At 46.0% G+C, this 17,937-nt stretch overlaps 2 protein-coding genes across 7 annotated transcripts; both read left to right on the top strand.

Moving 5' to 3' along the window:
* The first annotated feature begins 677 nt into the window (after positions 1–677).
* Positions 678–2,928, top strand: LOC125535744 (transcription factor NIGT1). Of its 2 annotated transcripts, none has more exons than XM_048698817.2 (5): positions 678–1,059; positions 1,161–1,447; positions 1,555–1,891; positions 2,019–2,095; positions 2,193–2,928. In XM_048698817.2, exons 1-5 carry the CDS (start codon positions 693–695, stop codon positions 2,550–2,552), a joined length of 1,428 nt encoding a protein of 475 aa, XP_048554774.1. In that variant the 5' UTR covers positions 678–692; the 3' UTR covers positions 2,553–2,928. The 2 variants fall into 2 exon arrangements, with proteins under 2 accessions (XP_048554774.1, XP_087399311.1); XM_087543185.1 differs by having other exon boundaries at positions 2,016–2,095.
* A 4,025-nt stretch (positions 2,929–6,953) lies between these two features.
* Positions 6,954–9,146, top strand: LOC125535745 (cation/calcium exchanger 1-like). 5 transcript variants are annotated; one of them, XM_087543184.1, is made up of 3 exons: positions 6,955–7,057; positions 7,192–7,282; positions 7,351–9,146. In XM_087543184.1, exon 3 carries the CDS (start codon positions 7,432–7,434, stop codon positions 9,115–9,117), a length of 1,686 nt encoding a protein of 561 aa, XP_087399310.1. In that variant the 5' UTR covers positions 6,955–7,057; positions 7,192–7,282; positions 7,351–7,431; the 3' UTR covers positions 9,118–9,146. The 5 variants fall into 5 exon arrangements, with proteins under 5 accessions (XP_048554776.1, XP_048554775.1, XP_087399310.1 ...); XM_048698820.2 differs by having other exon boundaries at positions 6,955–7,115; XM_048698819.2 differs by having other exon boundaries at positions 6,954–7,115; positions 7,192–9,146.
* The last annotated feature ends 8,791 nt before the right edge of the window (positions 9,147–17,937 follow it).

The raw sequence follows: 17,937 nt of genomic DNA, 5'->3' as shown, positions 1-17,937 counted from the left end.
GTTATGGTTTATTCCTAGCTAACGGTTTATGATGTGACTATTATGTTGTTGTTGTGTGTGTGTTGGTAACATCACCACGACACCACCCCACCCTGTGTTGTGTGTAAACCAGACAACAATACTTTGTATCTGAGTAGAACATGCAGGCAAGCAAGCATCGGTGCCTATGCTACTACTCAGCCAGACTGGCGGGGATGAAGCCAATCAAACTATATGTAAAACATGATTTTTTTTTACTTGTATTCACTCAGTCTAGGTCGGGCCACGGATACAAAGGGCCCAAAATAGATGTATGTAACCAAACGTGCCCTCGGGTGATCATCGGGTGAAGAAGCTGGCCGACCAATGAAAATGGAATAGCGGCAGGATATTCCTCCTCGTTTATGACAGGCAGGGAAGAGAGTGTGTGAGGACAAGGATGCACGGGAGACGAGAGACCTAGCGCGGGAGAGAAGGGGATCTCTCGGGAATCTTCCCGTGCCCGGCTCCGTCGGTCCAGCGTGCCGTGTCGTCGGCCCCGCCGGGATCGAGATTCCGCATCGCCCCGGCGGATCCGCGGCATCCTCCTGTCTGTCCGCCCGCCCGCCCGCGTGCCCCGTGTCCTCTCCCCGCCGGTCGTCGGCCTTATCCCCGCCCACCCACTCGAGTAAACAACCCTGCATGCAGCCCCACACCCCGCCCCGCACAACGGAATGGGAATCCCCTCCCCGAATATCCTGCCCGTCTCCATCCACCCATCACTCCGCCTTCCCTCCCCGCGTACGAATATACGCGACGCCCCGACGACGATTCCTTTCCTTCCTTCTCTTTCCATCTTCCTCACCTTCCCCGTCCCGTTCCCCCCCTCCTCTCTCTATCTTCCTGGTTCTTTCCGTGCGGATCAATCCATCCATCCGACGAGAGCTGCGGAGATGGAGATGGATGTGCCGCCGGCGCAGGCGGACCGCGACGGCGCCCGGCGCCGGCTCCGGGACTACCTGCTCGCGCTCGAGGAGGAGCGCCGCAAGATCCACGTCTTCCAGCGGGAGCTCCCCCTCTGCCTCGACCTCGTCACCCAGAGTACGTCCGCCTTCGCCATCAGCTCGACGTTGGCTAGCTCGATCTAATTAAGGAGTACGTAGGCGCGCGTGTCTCTGTGTGATCCTGTGATGTGTCTGCAGCAATCGAGGGGATGAAGAGCCAGATGGGCGGCGCCGCCAGCGAGGAGACGGTGAGCGACCACGGCGGGCCCGTGCTCGAGGAGTTCATCCCGCTCAAGCCCAGCCTGTCCCTGTCCTCTTCCGACGACGAGACTAGCACCCACGCCGCCGTGGCGCCGGTCTCCAACGCTAAGGCCGAGACGCCGCCGCCCACGCCGGAGACCAAGAAGGCGATGCCGGACTGGCTCCAGTCCGCGCAGCTTTCTTCGGCCTGGAGTGAGCCCCAGCAATCATCATCTCTTCAAAAGGTTGCTAAAATCTAAATACATATTGCTGTGTTTCTCTTTATCTACTTTATTTAAAAGATAAATAAATTTGCTGATGCTGTGATGCATCTACCGATGAACTCTACTAGGTGCTGCCATGCAGACCGGTGGCCCTGAACGCCACCAGGACCGGGGGAGCGTTCCACCCCTTCGAGAAGGAGAAGCAGCCCGAGCCTGAGCTGCCGGCCTCCTCAACCACGGCACCGGCAAGCTCCGCGTTGGTCGGGGACAGCGGCGACAAGGCCACCAGCGACACTGAGGTGCACGACAAGGACAGTAAGGATGCCACTGAGAAAGACACAGACAAAGACAAAGACAAAGAGGGGCAGTCGCAGCCGCCTAATAACCGGAAGCCACGGCGGTGCTGGGCGCCGGAGCTCCACCGCCGGTTCCTGCAAGCACTGCAGCAGCTGGGCGGCTCCCACGGTTGGTTCCCTTTCCCTCACCAGATTGGTTACTTATTTTGCGATAGATATCCCACCAGCTCACAAACACCTCATCAAAAATCAAAGTTGCCTAACAACAAAATTTGATTGGTGCCGTACACAAGCAGTGGCGACACCAAAGCAGATCCGGGAGCTGATGAAGGTCGACGGCCTCACCAACGACGAGGTCAAGAGCCATCTGCAGGTCAGTCGGTGCTTCTTGATGAGATCATCTTGCTTAATTAGTGCTCTTAATTAGACATCATGGAGTCTGACCTCACATTTGTTGCATTGGGTTTCAGAAGTATCGTCTGCACACGTCAAGGCGGCCGAGCTCCACGGCCCAGAGCGGCGGCGCCCCCGCAACTCAGCCCACGCCGCAGTTCTTCGTGGTGGGCAGCTGCATCTGGGTACCCCAGCAGGAGTATGCCGCTGCTGCCGCCGCCGCCGCCGCGGCAGCAGCAGAAGCAACCAATGTTGCGCCGGGAAGCGCGAACCAAGTATACGCTCCGACGGCGACGCTGCCAACAGGGCCGAAGCCACACTTAGAAAAGCAGTCGAGCAGGCAATCGGAAGGGCCGAGGAGCGGCGTCAACTCGGACTCGGACAACCCAACTACATCGTCGTCGTCGTCGCAAGCCACATCTGCAGGGCATCCTTAGTGTACGTACGTATAACCTTGGTTGTTTTGGGATCTAGTACTACTTACATAGCTCGGAGAAACACAGAGTCTATAATTAAGGTCACATTTTACAGTAAGGTGCGCCACATTATTTGCTGATGTAGAGAAGAGAGAATACTTACTGCTGTTATGCCTTGTGGGCAGGCCAAGCTTAAGGTGACCCATGCATATAGCTTGAGTTTTGCCACAAGCTTTGCCATGCAGGTTGTAAAGGGTAGTTTGTTTTGCACCGTGGAGCTCACCACCTTTTGTGATCCCGGTGTAGGCCCTTCGATAGGGACATGTATATCGTATACTGACAATAGTACATCCAGCTTTGAGTAGTTTGTTGGAATTACCTTCGCTCAATTGCTTCATACATGATCCACTTCGTTACGAGGGCACCGCGATTCGCGCACATCTCTCTGTTTGTCTTTGTGAGTAAGACATCATGTTTGTGAATCGACATACAAACCGTACAATCTACCATCACTACCGGGAAACTCTTGTATGCTGAGTCTCGGGTTGTTTGTCGAGTGTATTTCATTGGGCAGTCGGCAAGCAAGCCCTTTGCCGAGTGTACCAGGGATAACACTCGGCAGAAAAATGACACTCGATAAACATGTGCTTTGCCGGGTGTTTTTTTTGTAAGACACTCGGCAAACAAACATTGCCAAGTGTTTTTTTATGACACTCGACAAACAATAAAAAAGAGAGCAATAAAATGCATGTGTTCATTTGGATTTCCAAGAGTATACTTTTGAATTTTGTGTTTATTTTTTTTTGAAGAGAGATAGAAATATATACGAGTACCTAAATATGAATTTTGCTTGGAGTTATAGCCCATTTTTATATACATGTAGTGTTATTCAATAAATAGCTAGAATGCAATCACCGTCTTAAAATTAGAAAATGGCTAAAAAAATCCAAAACCTGGCATTAGCAACACAATGTGAAATTTCCATGTGGGAAAGATTAGGGATATTTTAGATAAAATTTTGTTGCTATATTTAAGCCATCAAGTGCATTTAAAGGATATAACTTAAATTTGAACCGCAAGTGCATTAAGTTGGCAAATATGGGTTGAAAAATCCTTTTTGTGTTAATGAGTCTATGTTAGCCATTATCCAAGAAAACAAACGGAATATCAAACATGAGAGTGCCGAGAATTGACCCCAAACATCGAGCTTATTAGTTGTTTAATTCTAGAAAATGCAAATAAAGTTTAAAAACTTGTAACCTAACGTGTTCTCATTATATGACCCCTAGAGGTTGTGATAAAAATCTAAGAAGCTTTTGTAAAAGTTGTGATATACACTACTTGGAAACCGAATCATCTCTCATGGAGAATGTGGGTTTCAAAATGGAACGGGTCAGGTTTGTACATGAAGTGACTGTTGCTTCATCGGTTGACCTTGATTTTTTATATACACTAAAAATACACCCATTATATGTTTCTTGTCAAAATTTGACGTTTTTTCAGGGTTCATTTGCTATATTTAAGTCATTTAATGCATTTTAGGCGGTGACTATAATTAAAATTTGAACTGCAAGTGCATGCAAATTTAGCTAAATGAATTAAAAAATATCCTATTTGTGTCCTTGGATCTATGTTTAGGCCTTGTCCAAGCAAAGAAATGGAATTCCAAACATCGATCAGGGTGTCAACAGTTGGCCTGAACATGGAGGCTATTGATTTTTAATTCTGAAACATGCAAATGAAGCCTAAAAAACATTAAACTTGGAATTGTATCCTTGTATGGTATCAATATTTTGTGGTACAAATTGAAATTTTAATACTTGTGGTGGTGTCACCTAAAAGAATAAATAAACAATAAGTAAAAATGGTTTTTTTTCAAGTAAAATGAGTTCATGACATTGATACTCCCCTTAAAAAAATCAAAAATTAAAACAAATATTGAATTTTTTTGCATAGAGTTTAAACAAAAATTTAATTTTCTTTGTAATATGCAGGAATAAGCATATGCTAGTGGAATTTCATGAAAAAGAAGTTTCCTAAGAAGCACTGACTTAGTGGCGATGGTATTACCCTTTAAGCAAAAAAGTTACAAAATTTGCACACTATTTACATACAAATTGTGCTCTTTTATAATATGCAAAAATTATGATATAATAGTGGAAATTTAGGAAAAAAATATCCTAATAAGGAACAAATTTGAGGCATTGGTATTTCCCCTAAAAAAGAAAGTAAATTAAAAAATAAAGAGATTTTCTAAGGAATAATAAATTAGTGGCAAAAAACTAAAAATTTCATAGAATTTAAACAGAAATTGCACTTTATTATAATATGCAATAGTAGGCAAATAATAGTGAAATTGAGAGAAAAAAACGAAGAAGGAATAAATTTAGTGGAATATTAATTACCCTAAAATAAGGACATAGAAAATAAAACAAAAACTAAAATGATGTAGTGCCTAAGGAAAAATGAATTAGTGATATTTTCATTATCCTTCAAGAAAAAAGAAAATAAAAAAACAAATAAAATGAATAAAGACAAATTTTGCAGATAATTTACACATGTATTTCCTTTTTTTAATACGCAAGAATAAGCATATATAGCGGAATTTCAAATAAAGAAGTCTCCTAAGAAGGAATTAAGGTGGGATTGATATTATCAATAAAGACAAAAGAAAATGAAACAAATACTAAAACTAAAACAAAAATAAGGAAGTTTTCTAAGAAAGATTCAGTATTACCCTTTAGGAAGATAGAAAATAAAAAGCAAATAATAACAAATTTTGCACAAAAATTATGCTTTATATAATATACAAGAATAAGCATATAACATTGAAAGTTTGCAAAATGAAGTTTTCTAATAAGGAATGAATTAGTGGCATTTGTATCACCTTAAAGAAGAAAGGATATGAAATAAAAACTAAAACATAACCAAAATAATGAAGATTTTTAAGGTACAATGAATTAGTTGTATTCGTATTACCTTTGGGAAGAAAGTGAATGAAAAAAACACTAAAACAAAATTTGCACAAAACTTTGCACTTTTCTAATATGTAAGAAATGAACTTATAATATATAGTATGATTTTTACACTCTAATATAATTTACACACGTGTTCTTTAGGGGTAAATTTACACACATCTTATATATTACTTGCGTGTATGCATTTTACACTCACCCAATATCACAAAAATACCCATGGAAAAACCACTAAGGAAAAGAAAAAAGAAAAGCTAAACATGCCTAAAACAGAAGAACAAGATGAAGCATCATGGGCCTATAAAGAGGCAAGAAAATGAAAATAAAATGTGCTTCAGTCGAATAAGGAATCGACTAACCCAAAGTAGATGTCACTCAAAAAATTTGGCCCAAAACATGACAACAGCCACAACAAGAAAAAAACGAATCTTGAAGCCGAAATCATTGGCTCAACAATCGACTGAGCCTAATTCACTTTTCACGTGAATTATGCATATCTAAATTGAAACTAAAACAAACACTAAAAGTAAAACAAAAAATATGAAGTTTTCTAAGAAAGAATGAATTAGTGGCATTGGTATTACCCTTTAAGTAGAAAGAAAATAAATAAAGTTAAATAAAATAATAACAAAATTTTCACATAAATTATACTTTTTAGAATATGAAAAAGTAAGCGTATAATAGTGGAACTTTGGAAAAAAAATAAGTTTTTTAGTCAGTAATGAAGTAGTGGCATTGGTATCACCTTAAAGAAGAAAGAAAATGAAATAAAACTAAAAGATAACCAAAATAATGAAGCTCGTTGAGTAGAATGAATTAGTTGTATTCTTATTACCCTTTAGGACGAAATAAAAAAACTTAAAAGAAAACTTGCATAAAAGTTTGCACATTTTAAATACTATGTAGTAAGAAATAAACATATGATAGTATGATTTGCACACCAATATAATTTACACACATGTTACATATTACTTGCGTGTATGCATTTTACACTCACCTAACATCACAAAAATACCCATGAAAATTGATTAGGGAAAAGAGGAAAGAAAGGCTACAAAGGCATAAAACAGAAGAACAAGATGAAGCATAGTCAGCCTATAAACAACAGTCAGCAGAAGGAAACACGAGCGCGCTTCAGCCCAGTAAGGAGTCTACTGACCCAAACCAGGCCCAACACATGACAGCAGACATGATAAAAAAGAAAAAAGAGCACGAATCTTGAAGCAGAGATCCAATGGCTCAAAAATCGACTAACCTAAATTCATTTTTCAGGCGAATTACACATAGCTAAATTTATTTAAAAAGAAAAACATGTCACTGCACCAGATCTGGAAATTAAAACGTGTCACTGCTCGCAACTACCCGCTGGTCCTGACGGGCTGACGTACGTGCTCTACCCCTCCACTCTCATTATTGTTTTTTGTCCCCAGGCCAATGAATCGGTGGAGGTTGCTGCGTCGACCTCAGTCAGTTACACTTGGAACCATGGATGCAAGTCCAAACTTGCGGCCAGGAAGCCCCGAGCCACGAGGATAACATCACACCCACACCGTGCGATTGACCCTCCTTAATTTGCTTCTTCTTCTTCGATCAGCCAGGAGGATAAGATGTCTCCTTTCATCTTTGCTTGCATTCTTCATGTCGCCACGCAATCTCTCTAATTACATGCCTTGGCTGCTTCTCAGGTTTCCCCTAATCTCCCAAGAAACTTGGCTTTGTTCTTTTTCGAGTTCATGAGATGGCCTGGAAGCGAGACTGCTCTGAACACCTTTTGTGGTTAGTGTGGTGCTTTACGGTAGTTCTTTTTTTTTCTTTTGGCAGGAGTAATGTTTGTGTGTGTTTAGTCGCATGTCAAGTGATGTCCCCACATACAAGCCCAACAGAACGGGCGTCCACAGGCCGGCCCTCGTGCACAAGTCTGGATCATGGCCACAGCGGCGGCGAGCTTACCCATCGCCTGCCTCAACGTCGCCTTCCTGCTCCTGCTCGCCTTCTTCTACGTCTCGCGCCCTGCCGTGCCGCCGGACTCGGCGACGTCCATGAACGGCTGGAGCGGCGACGAGCGCGAGTGGCACGGTCATGGCGGCGGCTGCGACGGTGCTCACCGGCGGCTGGAGGCTGACAAGGACAGCTACCCGCGGGGACGGGGCTACGTCGATTACCTTTACCTGTTCTACTGCATCTGCGGCGACGAGCACCGGGCCCTTGGGTACGCCGCGATGGCCGCGTGGCTCGCCGTGCTCTTCTACGTCCTGGGCGACACCGCCGCGGTCTACTTCTGCTCCAGCCTCGAGGGCCTCTCGCGCCTGCTCCGCCTGTCCCCGGCCGTGGCCGGCGTGACGCTCCTCTCGCTGGGCAACGGCGCGCCGGACGCGCTCTCCACCGTCGCCTCCTTCGCGTCGGGCGGAGGCGGCGGGAAGGGGGCGAGCACCGCCGTGGGTCTCAACGGCTTGCTCGGCGGCGCGCTGTTCGTGTCCTCCGCCGTGCTCGGCGTCATCTGCCTCCGCGTCGGCGGCCGCGGCGTCGCCATCGACAGAGGCAGCTTCTTCCGGGACGCATGCTTCCTCCTCCTCGCCCTCGCCGCCGTCGCCGTCGTCCTCGCCGTGGGCGAGGTCAGCATATGGGGCGCCCTCGCCTTCACCTCCCTCTACCTTGTATACGTCCTCGTCGTCGTCTTCATCCACGGCAGATCGCACGACGGAGAGGCAGAGGCGGCGTGGGTCGACAACACCCCGGCCTCGTCCGAGCTCTGCAACGTCGTGGAGACGGATTTTTACGCCCCGGACCAAGATCCGCTGCTCCCCGAAACGGCGCCCCTCCTGCAGTACTACGCCGGCGACGCAACGAAGAAGAAGAGGAGCGTGTTCTGGTCGGTGGTGCGCGTGCTGGAGCTACCTCTGTACCTCCCGCGGCGGCTGACCATACCGGACGCGAGCGAGGAGCGCTGGAGCAAGCCGGCCGCGGTCGCCGCGGCGACCCTTTCCCCTGTCTTCCTCTCCTGCCTATGGAGCCACGCCACCGGGAGCCCGCTTCTCGCCCCCCTCCTCGGCGGCATCGCCGGCCTGTTCCTGGGCCTGCTCGCCTTCCTCGGCACGAACGCTGATGCCCCGCCGACGAAATTCCTCTCCGCCTGGCTCGCCGGTGGGTTCGTCATGAGCGTGGCCTGGGAGTACGTCATCGCGAACGAGCTCCTCTCCCTTCTCGTGTCCGCCGGCCTGGTGCTGGGCGTGGATCCGGCGACGCTGGGGATGACAGTTCTAGCATGGGGCAACTCGCTGGGCGACCTCATCGCCAACGTGGCCGTGGCCGTGGCGGCGCGCCGCGGTGGAGCCCAGGTGGCCGTAGCCGGTTGCTACGGCGGGCCGGTGTTCAACGTCCTCGTTGGGCTGGGCCTGTCTCTGCTGCTTTCTTGCTGGGTCGGGTACCCGAATCCGGTAGCGATACCCTGGGAGCCCAGGCTTTATCAGACGCTAGGCTGGGTAGCTACTGGGCTTTTCTGGGCCTTCGTCATGCTCCCGAGAAGGGGCATGAAGGTGGATAGGACGCTGGGCTTTGGGCTCCTTGCCATATACTTGTGTTTCTTGTGTACTACTCCCTGCCTTTTTGCTTAATTTAAAGGTTCCAACGGCTTTTCCCTCTAGTTAGGGTTCCTCTGGTTCTCGCGGGGGCGATCTTGCCGCCGTCGAGTCTTTGCTTCCCTACCACCGATCAACTCCCTGCTTCCTCATTTGCGTGGCGTGGAGGGCGGCCATCTTGGTCGCTTTCTCCTGCTCGTACTAGGGGCGGGGCCGGTGGAAACTAGGGTGTACCCCAAAACAACCCGATCTGATCTTCGGGTTAGAGATTCCAATGGCGTCTTCCGGAGCTTCGAGTTCCTCAGGAGTCAATGATGTAGAGCAGATGATGAAGGAATTGAGCCTGACAGAGGAGGACTTGGATGATGTTGTGTTTGATGAGGAAGCTGCACCGCCCGAGGGGCCTAGATGGATAGCCCTGGCGAGGGTTAACACCTGCAAGAACTACAGTCAGGCTTGGTTCTACAGGAACATGCGAGCGGCTTGGGATATTGCGCAAGAGGCGAGATTCAAACCTTTGGAGGATAACCTATACACTATCCAATTCTCTGGCCTTGGAGATTGGGAGAGAGTCATGAACGATGGCCCATGGAATTTTAGAGGAGATGCGGTGATACTTGTGCCGTATGATGGGATCTCGAAGCCTTCCACTGTTAAGCTTGAGACAATTGATATATGGATCCAAATCCATGATGTACCAGATTTGTACGCCCATCTCGTAACTACGCTTGCTGCTAAGGTGGGAGAAGTGCTTTTCTCTGAACCCAATTCACATGATTTTGTTGGCAACTTCCACCGAGTTTGGGTCAGAATCAATGTCTCAAAACCCCTCAAGAATGCGGTGTCCATGATTAGAGATGGGAAGAGACAGATTTATAGAGTCAAGTATGAGAAGCTCCCGGACTGGTGTGCGGTTTGTGGCATGCTCGGGCACCAATTCAAGGAGCATGGCAATGGCATCCACCCTCCTTCTGCCCTAGTTTTTAAGCATCTGCGCGCTAGCTGGTTTATGTGATCAGGGCGAGGCCCTGGAGAGGGCCGTTCCCAGCGAGGTGGACGCAGGGGCGGCCGATCATGAGGTCGTTCCAATGCACGTTCGAACAGGGGAAGAGCCGACTGGACGCAGAGTTATGCACATGGCGCAACGGAGGAAGATGATGACCCTGCTCGTCTGGCCAGCGATGTCGATATGGAGGAAGGGAACAGGAAGAGGAACGGGGGAGCGGATTTGGGGGCCAAGCAGCACTCTCTACCCCAACCCAACTCTGTACAGGCAGCGAACAAAAACCCATTGGCAATTGTGCCGCTGGAAACTAACGTGAGTCCTTCCTCGCATCGAGACCCGAAGAGGACCAGGAAGACGGATAAAGAGTCAGAGGATACAAACCTAATAGTGAAGAATTTGGCGGGCTCTTTCGAGGAGCGCCGCCGGTCCCAATGAGTGCATTGTGTTGGAACTGTCGTGGCGCGGGCAAAGCCGCGACAGTTCGAGAAGTTCGCGATTTCGCGAATAAATTTGCCCCCACCCTTTTATGTATTGTGGAAACTCAGTTAGAAGGCTCAAGGGTAGAAGATTTAGCAGGTTCTTTTGGTTATGACAACGGTTCTGCAGTCAACAGTAATGGTAGAAGTGGAGGTATAGGTATTTTCTAGAACAATGAAATAAAACTGGAAATTCTTGGATATTCGGATTATCACGTTGATTGTTCTGTATCCGAGCTAGGGCATGATCCTTGGAGAGCAACCGTAGTTTATGGCGAAGCTCAAACTCACTTGCGATATAAAACGTGGGACATTTTGAAAAACATCTGCTCTTCAAGTAGTCTCCCATGGCTCTGCCTCGGTGATTTCAATGAGGTGTTGCGGCCAGATGAACATGAGGGAGTGGGACAAAGGAGTAATGCATAGATACAGGGTTTCCGGGATACAGTGGACGTCTGCATGCTCCTTGATATAGGATACATTGGCCGCTTCTGGACTTTCGAAAAGAAAGTGAGGGGAGGTTCTTTCACTCGGGTCCGCCTAGACCGAGCACTGGCGAATGCGGATTGGCGCACACGTTTTCCCTTGGCGGACTTGACACACCTAACAGCGGCAACATCAGACCACTGTCCCATACTATTGCGCCTGAACAGAGAGCAGCAGAGGAGTCAGCAGCCAAAACAGTTTCGTTATGAGGTAATGTGGGAGGGACATGAGGCATGGCAAGATACCATCAGCTCGATATGGACGGATGGTGGAATCAGCAATAGAGTGGAGGATTTAAGGGCCAAGTTGCAAGCAATATCTCATGACTTGGGGCGATGGAACGCAGAAACTTTCGGAAGTGTAAGGAAAGAGATAAAGCGGCTGAAAGGGGAGTTGGAAAAGCTTCGGACTGATCCTAACCGAATTGCACCATCACATGTGGAGCTAAAGATAAATGAAAATTTAGTAGAACTATACCATCGGGAGGAAATCTTATGGAGGCAGCGGTCCAGGGTTGAGTGGCTCACAGCAGGCGATAAAAACACCAAGTTCTTCCACTTGAGAGCTAGTATCAGGAGGAAGAAAAACATGATAAAGGCTCTTCAAAATTCTCTTGGAGTCCTGACTGATGATCCAGAGGTGCTTAAAGGTATGGTGCAGGATTTTTACAAAACTTTGTATACCTCAGAAGGGGTGCATAACATGGAATCAGTCCTCAACTGTGTACCCTCAAAAGTCTCGGCAGAGATGAATGAGCTACTATTAGCACCGTATAGTGGAGAGGAAGTGAAGGCTGCACTCTTTCAGATGTACCCCACTAAAGCACTTGGCCCCGACGGTTTTCCCGCACACTTTTATCAGCATCATTGGGACCTGTGTGGGGCTGAAGTGATGGAGGCGGTCCTGAGAATCATAAGGGGAGAGGACAGTCTGGAAAGTATCAATGACACGGTCTTGGTTCTAATCCCCAAGGTAATGAATCCATCCATGCTTACCCAATTCAGGCCTATCAGTTTATGTAATGTTTTATACAAGATAGCGTCCAAGGTGATTGCTAATAGGCTGAAGCAGATTCTACCGGAGATTATTTCAGAGGAGCAATCGGCCTTTGTGCCAGGTAGACATATTACAGATAATATTATAAGTGCTTATGAGTGTCTTCATTTTATGAAACGCAGCAAGGCAAAGGTAAATAGTTTTTGTGCCCTAAAGCTCGAAATGATGAAGGCATATGACAGGCTTGAGTGGGATTATTTACAAGCAATTATGCTGAAGCTAGGCTTTGCTCCATCCTGGGTACATATTGTCATGAACATGGTGCGTTCAGTATCGTTCTCAGTGCTTTTTAATGGAGAGAGACTAGACACTTTTTATCCATCCAGAGGTATTCGGCAGGGAGATCCGATATCCCCATATCTCTTTTTACTCACGGCAGAGGGCCTCTCGTGCCTACTGAAATCCAGTTCTTCATCGTCTCAGCTAGAAGGGATCAAGGTGGCTCCCATGGCGCCAGTCGTGAACCACCTCCTTTTCGCCGATGACAGCCTGCTGTTGTTTAAATCGAGTGTTGAGGGGGCTGTTGTAGTATCAAACCTGTTGGAACACTACTGTTGGCCTCGGGGCAACGTATAAATCACAATAAATCTTCAATCTTCTTCAGTAGGGGGTGCCCACAGGGAATGAGAAACAATATCAAGAGTACCTTGAATGTCCAGAATGAATCCCTCAGCGACAGGTACCTGGGCATGCCTACTGATGTGGGGCACTCTAAGAATGGCACATTCCGATATCTCAGAGACTGTGTTTGGGAGAAAGTCCGAGGATGGATGGAAAAATTGTTATCTGTAGCTGGAAAAGAGGTGCTCATTAAATCAGTAGCGCAAGCAGTACCGGTCTATTCTATGTCCTGTTTTCGACTCCCAAGGGGCTTATGTGAAAGTATCACCTCACTGATCAGGAAATTTTGGAGGGGCAGCAAGCAAGGGAAGAGAAAACCTAGTTGGGTGGCCTGGGATGAAATGACTAAGCCTAAACATTTGGGAGGACTTGGCTTTAGAGATATGGAAATTTTTAATCTTGCATTGTTGTCTAGGCAGGCATGGAGGATGCTACAGAATCCCAACTCTTTGAGTGCTCGCATTCTCAAAGGAGTTTACTTTCCAGATCACTCTTTGTTTGATGCCACCCTTGGTACACATCCGTCGCAGATTTGGAGGGCCATCCTGGATGGTCGGGACATAATGGTGCAGGGACTAGTGAGGAGGATAGGCAATGGAGAAAGTACTGACATATGGCAAGATAACTGGATACCTCGTCCACATATGAGGAGACCGGTTACATCTGTTTTCCCACACCCACCTCATAAAGTCTCGGATCTAATCAACCATGCTACCGCTCCTTGGAACTAACAGCTAATACGTACAATTTTTATTCCAATTGACGCGGAGGCAATTCTGCAAATTCCTCTCTGCACTAGACAGGTTGAGGACTTTTGGGCATGGAGCAAGGATAGGCGAGGGATTTTCTCAGTGCGAACGGCTTACAGAATGATACAACAGACAAAGTTAAGTCGAGAATCTTGGCTGTTTGAACAAGGGGGGTCTTCTCACTCAGATTCAGATAGTCATTCATGGACAAAATTGTGGGGAATCAATGTTCCATCAAAAGTTAAAATTTTCTTATGGAGGCTGGCCAAGAATTCCACACCAACCGGGACACTATTGCACCACAGAAACATGGCCAAGACAGACGAATGCTGCATCTGTGGAGCAGAAGATACTTGGAGGCATGCATTGCTTAATTGCACAATTTCGAGAAGTACTTGGGCAATGTCTTCCGAGCACATTGTTGACGTTTTGAGCAGGAATGATGAAACAGATGCGAAGAGATGGATATTCTCTATGCACGAGGCATTATCACATGATGAGTTTACCACCTTGGTTGTCACTCTCTGGGCGTTGTGGGGTGCTCGCCGAAAAGCCATACACGAACAGATTTATCAAAGTCCTTTCTCAGTCCATTCTTTTGCCCAGTCTTATATCAGAGAACTCAAAACATTGCCAGCTAAGAGTACTAGGAGGAATAGTGCTGCTATGCCACGCCAATCAGGACGGATTGCACCAGAGGCAGGTTTGACTAAGGTCAATGTGGATGCGGCGGTGGGCAGAGGAAGACGACACGGATCTGTTGCGGCAATCTCCAGAGATTCTTCGGGAAATTTTCTGGGAGCTTCAGCTGTTGTCTTCAGAGGTATATCGGACCCGGCTACCCTCGAATGCATGGCGATCAGGGAAGCATTGGCGCTAGCGGATGATCTTTACATGGCTAACATCCAAGTGGCGTCGGACTCAAAGGTGGTGGTCGAGGACATCCGAGACAACAACCCAACAGTCTATGGAGCAATTATACATGAAATAGTAGAACATAGATCCAATTTTCATACATGTAATATTGGTCATGAGTCTAGGAGCTCGAATGTCGAGGCTCACAAACTTGCGAAGCACGCTTTATCCCTACCAGCTGGCCGGCATGTTTGGCTAGGTCAGCCGGGTGGACTCTCTTTCGTCCGTGTAAACATTGTGACGGCGTAATAAAAAGCTTCGAAGTTTGTCTAAAAAAAAATTAAAGGTTCCAACTCAAAAAAAGAGTATGAGTGGTAGAACAAATTTTGTACATTACAAAACTGTCCAATTAGCATGTCTGTTTTTCCTCAAAAAAGTGTGTTTGTCGATGCTTTATTCTGCATTAATTGTAGTGCATGCATGTGTGACCACTAAATGAGCAAGAACATCGACATGCAGTGGTCAATTTTATTTTAAAAATGCATCTTAGAATCTAAAAGGGTGATGAAAAGGAATGAAAATGGACTAGGCACATTACTTGGTTCCATCAAATTTGCCAACTCAAGCACTACAATGACCAAATGATGGTGTGAGGCAGCTCATCGTATATCGTTAGTTCACACAATAATAGATCCATATAGAGAAGCAGTATATTTAGAACTACAACTCCTGCGAAGGCCATGATGACATACACACAAACAGAGCAAAAAAAGAGCTTTAGCAGCAGAAATAGTGGTCTACTTTATTGAGGATGTAACTAAATAACAAGCAAGAAGAATGGGGAATGTTGTTGACATCATATCAAACAACCACACCGAAATGATCAACATACAAAGATAATGAAGTTGTCTCTGGTGGTTAACTGAGCTGAATTTACCAAAGCAAAATGACGCACAATTAAAAACTTGATGCCTAAAATAATTACCTTGGACCATCTTAGGGAATGTTCCAACAAAGAAGACAATGATTTTTCCTTCTCACCCATAGTATTAATCCCTTGGACTTCGAATTGTCTGATATCATGGCCTCTACATATATGGATAGAATTTACTAATTAGCCGCAGAAAGCATGGGTACCAATAAAAATCGGAAGGAAAGCCAAAGAAATATTCTAATGCTTGCAACAAAGCATGGGCACATATAAAACACTTGTTCATCTACTGGTACTTTATTATCTACGAAGAAACTAATGATCAAATGTAAAGAACACAATAAAAACATTGTTATTGGTCTGAAACAATTAATCAAACTTGAGGTTGTAAATATACCAAGATAGAATACAAGTCTGACGTTAGGATATAAGTAGTCATTCAATTGCATCATATGCAGATCAATTAGAGGTATAGGTCATGACTTGGGCAACACCATGAGGGCACAACATGATAACACCGATAAAAAGATTGTAAATGAAGGTAAAAGGGACCGTTATAAAACCATCCAGCGACCAAGAACGATAACCGGACAAAACATGTCGGGAGGCTGGGTAGCCCAGCGCCCTTTATAGGTACAATCTTGTATTACACTGTTGAGATAACCAAAAGGAAAGGCAAAAGCATGCCAAACTAACACAAAGTAGGAGCGGTCAAATAAGCAGTAAATTATACAAAAGAGGGTGGGATAAATGAATAAAATTTCTTTTTGATAATTCTCGGTAGAAAATTTCCTCAGTACCACCGAAACTGGAAATGTACATTTTGCTACAATAATATTGCTAGAAAATTTCACATATTGCTTGATGGTACTCTGCACGTTGCGCTTGGAATTGGTTGCAATATACTCTCATGATATTTGATTATTTTAAACATGAATATTTGGATGAATAGTATTTGAGAACTAAAACTGAAAATAGCTATGACTTAATGTATTCAATTATTGAGATGTACCTTTTCCATTCATGTTGAGATGGTTCTTTTTCTATGCATGCTTGCATAATGAGGTGACATGTGTATTTAATTTTATCGGGCATGTGATGAGCGACCACTAGAGAGCTTCGGGGCAGCATCTAATTGATACTAGATTATACCTCGTGTGTTGCGTGCATACACAGATATAGGTTAGCCGAGGCTGATTGTCTAGATATAGAAGATTGGTAAATGTTTCCTACCGGTCTCTCTCGCGCGCGCCACGTGGATAGACAGGTTCACAAGGCCCGTGCACCTCTCCCCCTTGCTCTTATCTTCAATGAATTGGTTTTCGTCACTCGTTCCATGCAACCCATCCCTTTCCTCGTGCTTGTTTGATTACAACCATGGGTTGCCCCATCGATCTCACCATCTCCCTTCCCTCTCGCCATGGCCACCGCCCACAACCTCCTCCCTTCCCATCGTGGATGCGACATGGAGCTGAAGCCCCCATTCCTTGATGATGTGACCAACATCGTGATGACCCACAAGTATAGGGGATCAATTGTAGTTCTTTTCGATAAGTAAGAGTGTCGAACCCAACGAGGAGTAGAAGGAAATGACAAGTAGTTTTCAGTAAGGTAGTGCCTGCAAGTGCTGAAATTGTAAGTAGCGGAGTAGTTTGATAGCAAGATAATTTGTAACGAGCAAGTAACAATAGTATCTCTACTCCTATAAAAATGCGAGTTGGTGGTGATGGTGTGTCTGCCTTTGTGTCATCTACACCGTTTGATCTGGATCATAGGGCTGAGGTTGAAATACGGCGTCCCCGAACGCCCTACGGTGTGTCCAAGTCTGAATGTTCTTCTGTCGCGAAAGAAGCCGAGTCTTCGAGACACCCTCTCAAATTCCTCCCCGCCAGCAAGGGTGGAATCCCCGCTCTCTCGAACCCTCTCCTTCCTTCTCTAGAAAAAACAATAGGGGGCAAAGTAGAGGATGTTGGCTCCCGCCGGTGAGGTGCTACCTCTTGAGCATGCGTTGGTTTTCCTTGAAGAGGAAAGGGTGATGCAGCAAAGTAGCGTAAGTATTTTCTTCAGTTTTTGAGAACCAAGGTATCAATCCAGTAGGAGACCACGCACGAGTCACCTCATACCTACACAAACAAATAAGAACCTCGCAACCAACACGATAAAGGGGTTGTCAATCCCTTCACGTTCACTTACGAGAGTGAGATCTGATATAGATAATAATAATAAGATAAATAGTTTTGGTATTTTTATGATAAAGATTGAAAGTAAAGATTGCAAAATAAAGGGTGACAGAAATAGCTAGTTAACGGGAGATTAATATGATGGAAAATAGACCCGGGGGCCATAGGTTTCACTAGTGGCTTCTCTCAAGATAGCATACGTATTACGGTGGGTGAACGAATTACTGTCGAGCAATTGATAGAAAAACAAATAATTATGAGAATATCTAGGCATGATCATGTATATAGGCATCACGTCCGTGACAAGTAGACCGACTCCTGCCTGCATCTACTACTATTACTCCACACATCGACCGCTATCCATCATGCATCTAGAGTATTACGTTCATAAGAATGGAGTAACGCTTTAAGCAAGATGACATGATGTAGAGGGATAAACTCATGCAATATGATATAAACCCCATCTTTTTATCCTCGATGGCAACAATACAATACG

Source organism: Triticum urartu, chromosome 2A (genome assembly GCF_056163025.1).
Source record: "Triticum urartu cultivar PI428250 chromosome 2A, HENAU_Tu73, whole genome shotgun sequence".
In the NCBI taxonomy this organism is placed as follows: Eukaryota; Viridiplantae; Streptophyta; class Magnoliopsida; order Poales; family Poaceae; genus Triticum; species Triticum urartu.
The sequence above is the reverse complement of the archived record's forward strand: the minus strand, read 5'-3'. Positions and strand labels throughout refer to the sequence as shown.

Coding starts and splice junctions, on each gene's coding strand:
- LOC125535744 (XM_087543185.1), top strand. CDS start 693: ATGGGAATCCCCTCCCCGAATATCCTGCCCGTCTCCATCCACCCATCA. Junction 1,060..1,160: donor CCTCGACCTCGTCACCCAGA/GTACGTCCGCCT, acceptor ATGTGTCTGCAG/CAATCGAGGGGATGAAGAGC. Junction 2,096..2,192: donor AGGTCAAGAGCCATCTGCAG/GTCAGTCGGTGC, acceptor ATTGGGTTTCAG/AAGTATCGTCTGCACACGTC.
- LOC125535745 (XM_048698819.2), top strand. CDS start 7,432: ATGGCCACAGCGGCGGCGAGCTTACCCATCGCCTGCCTCAACGTCGCC.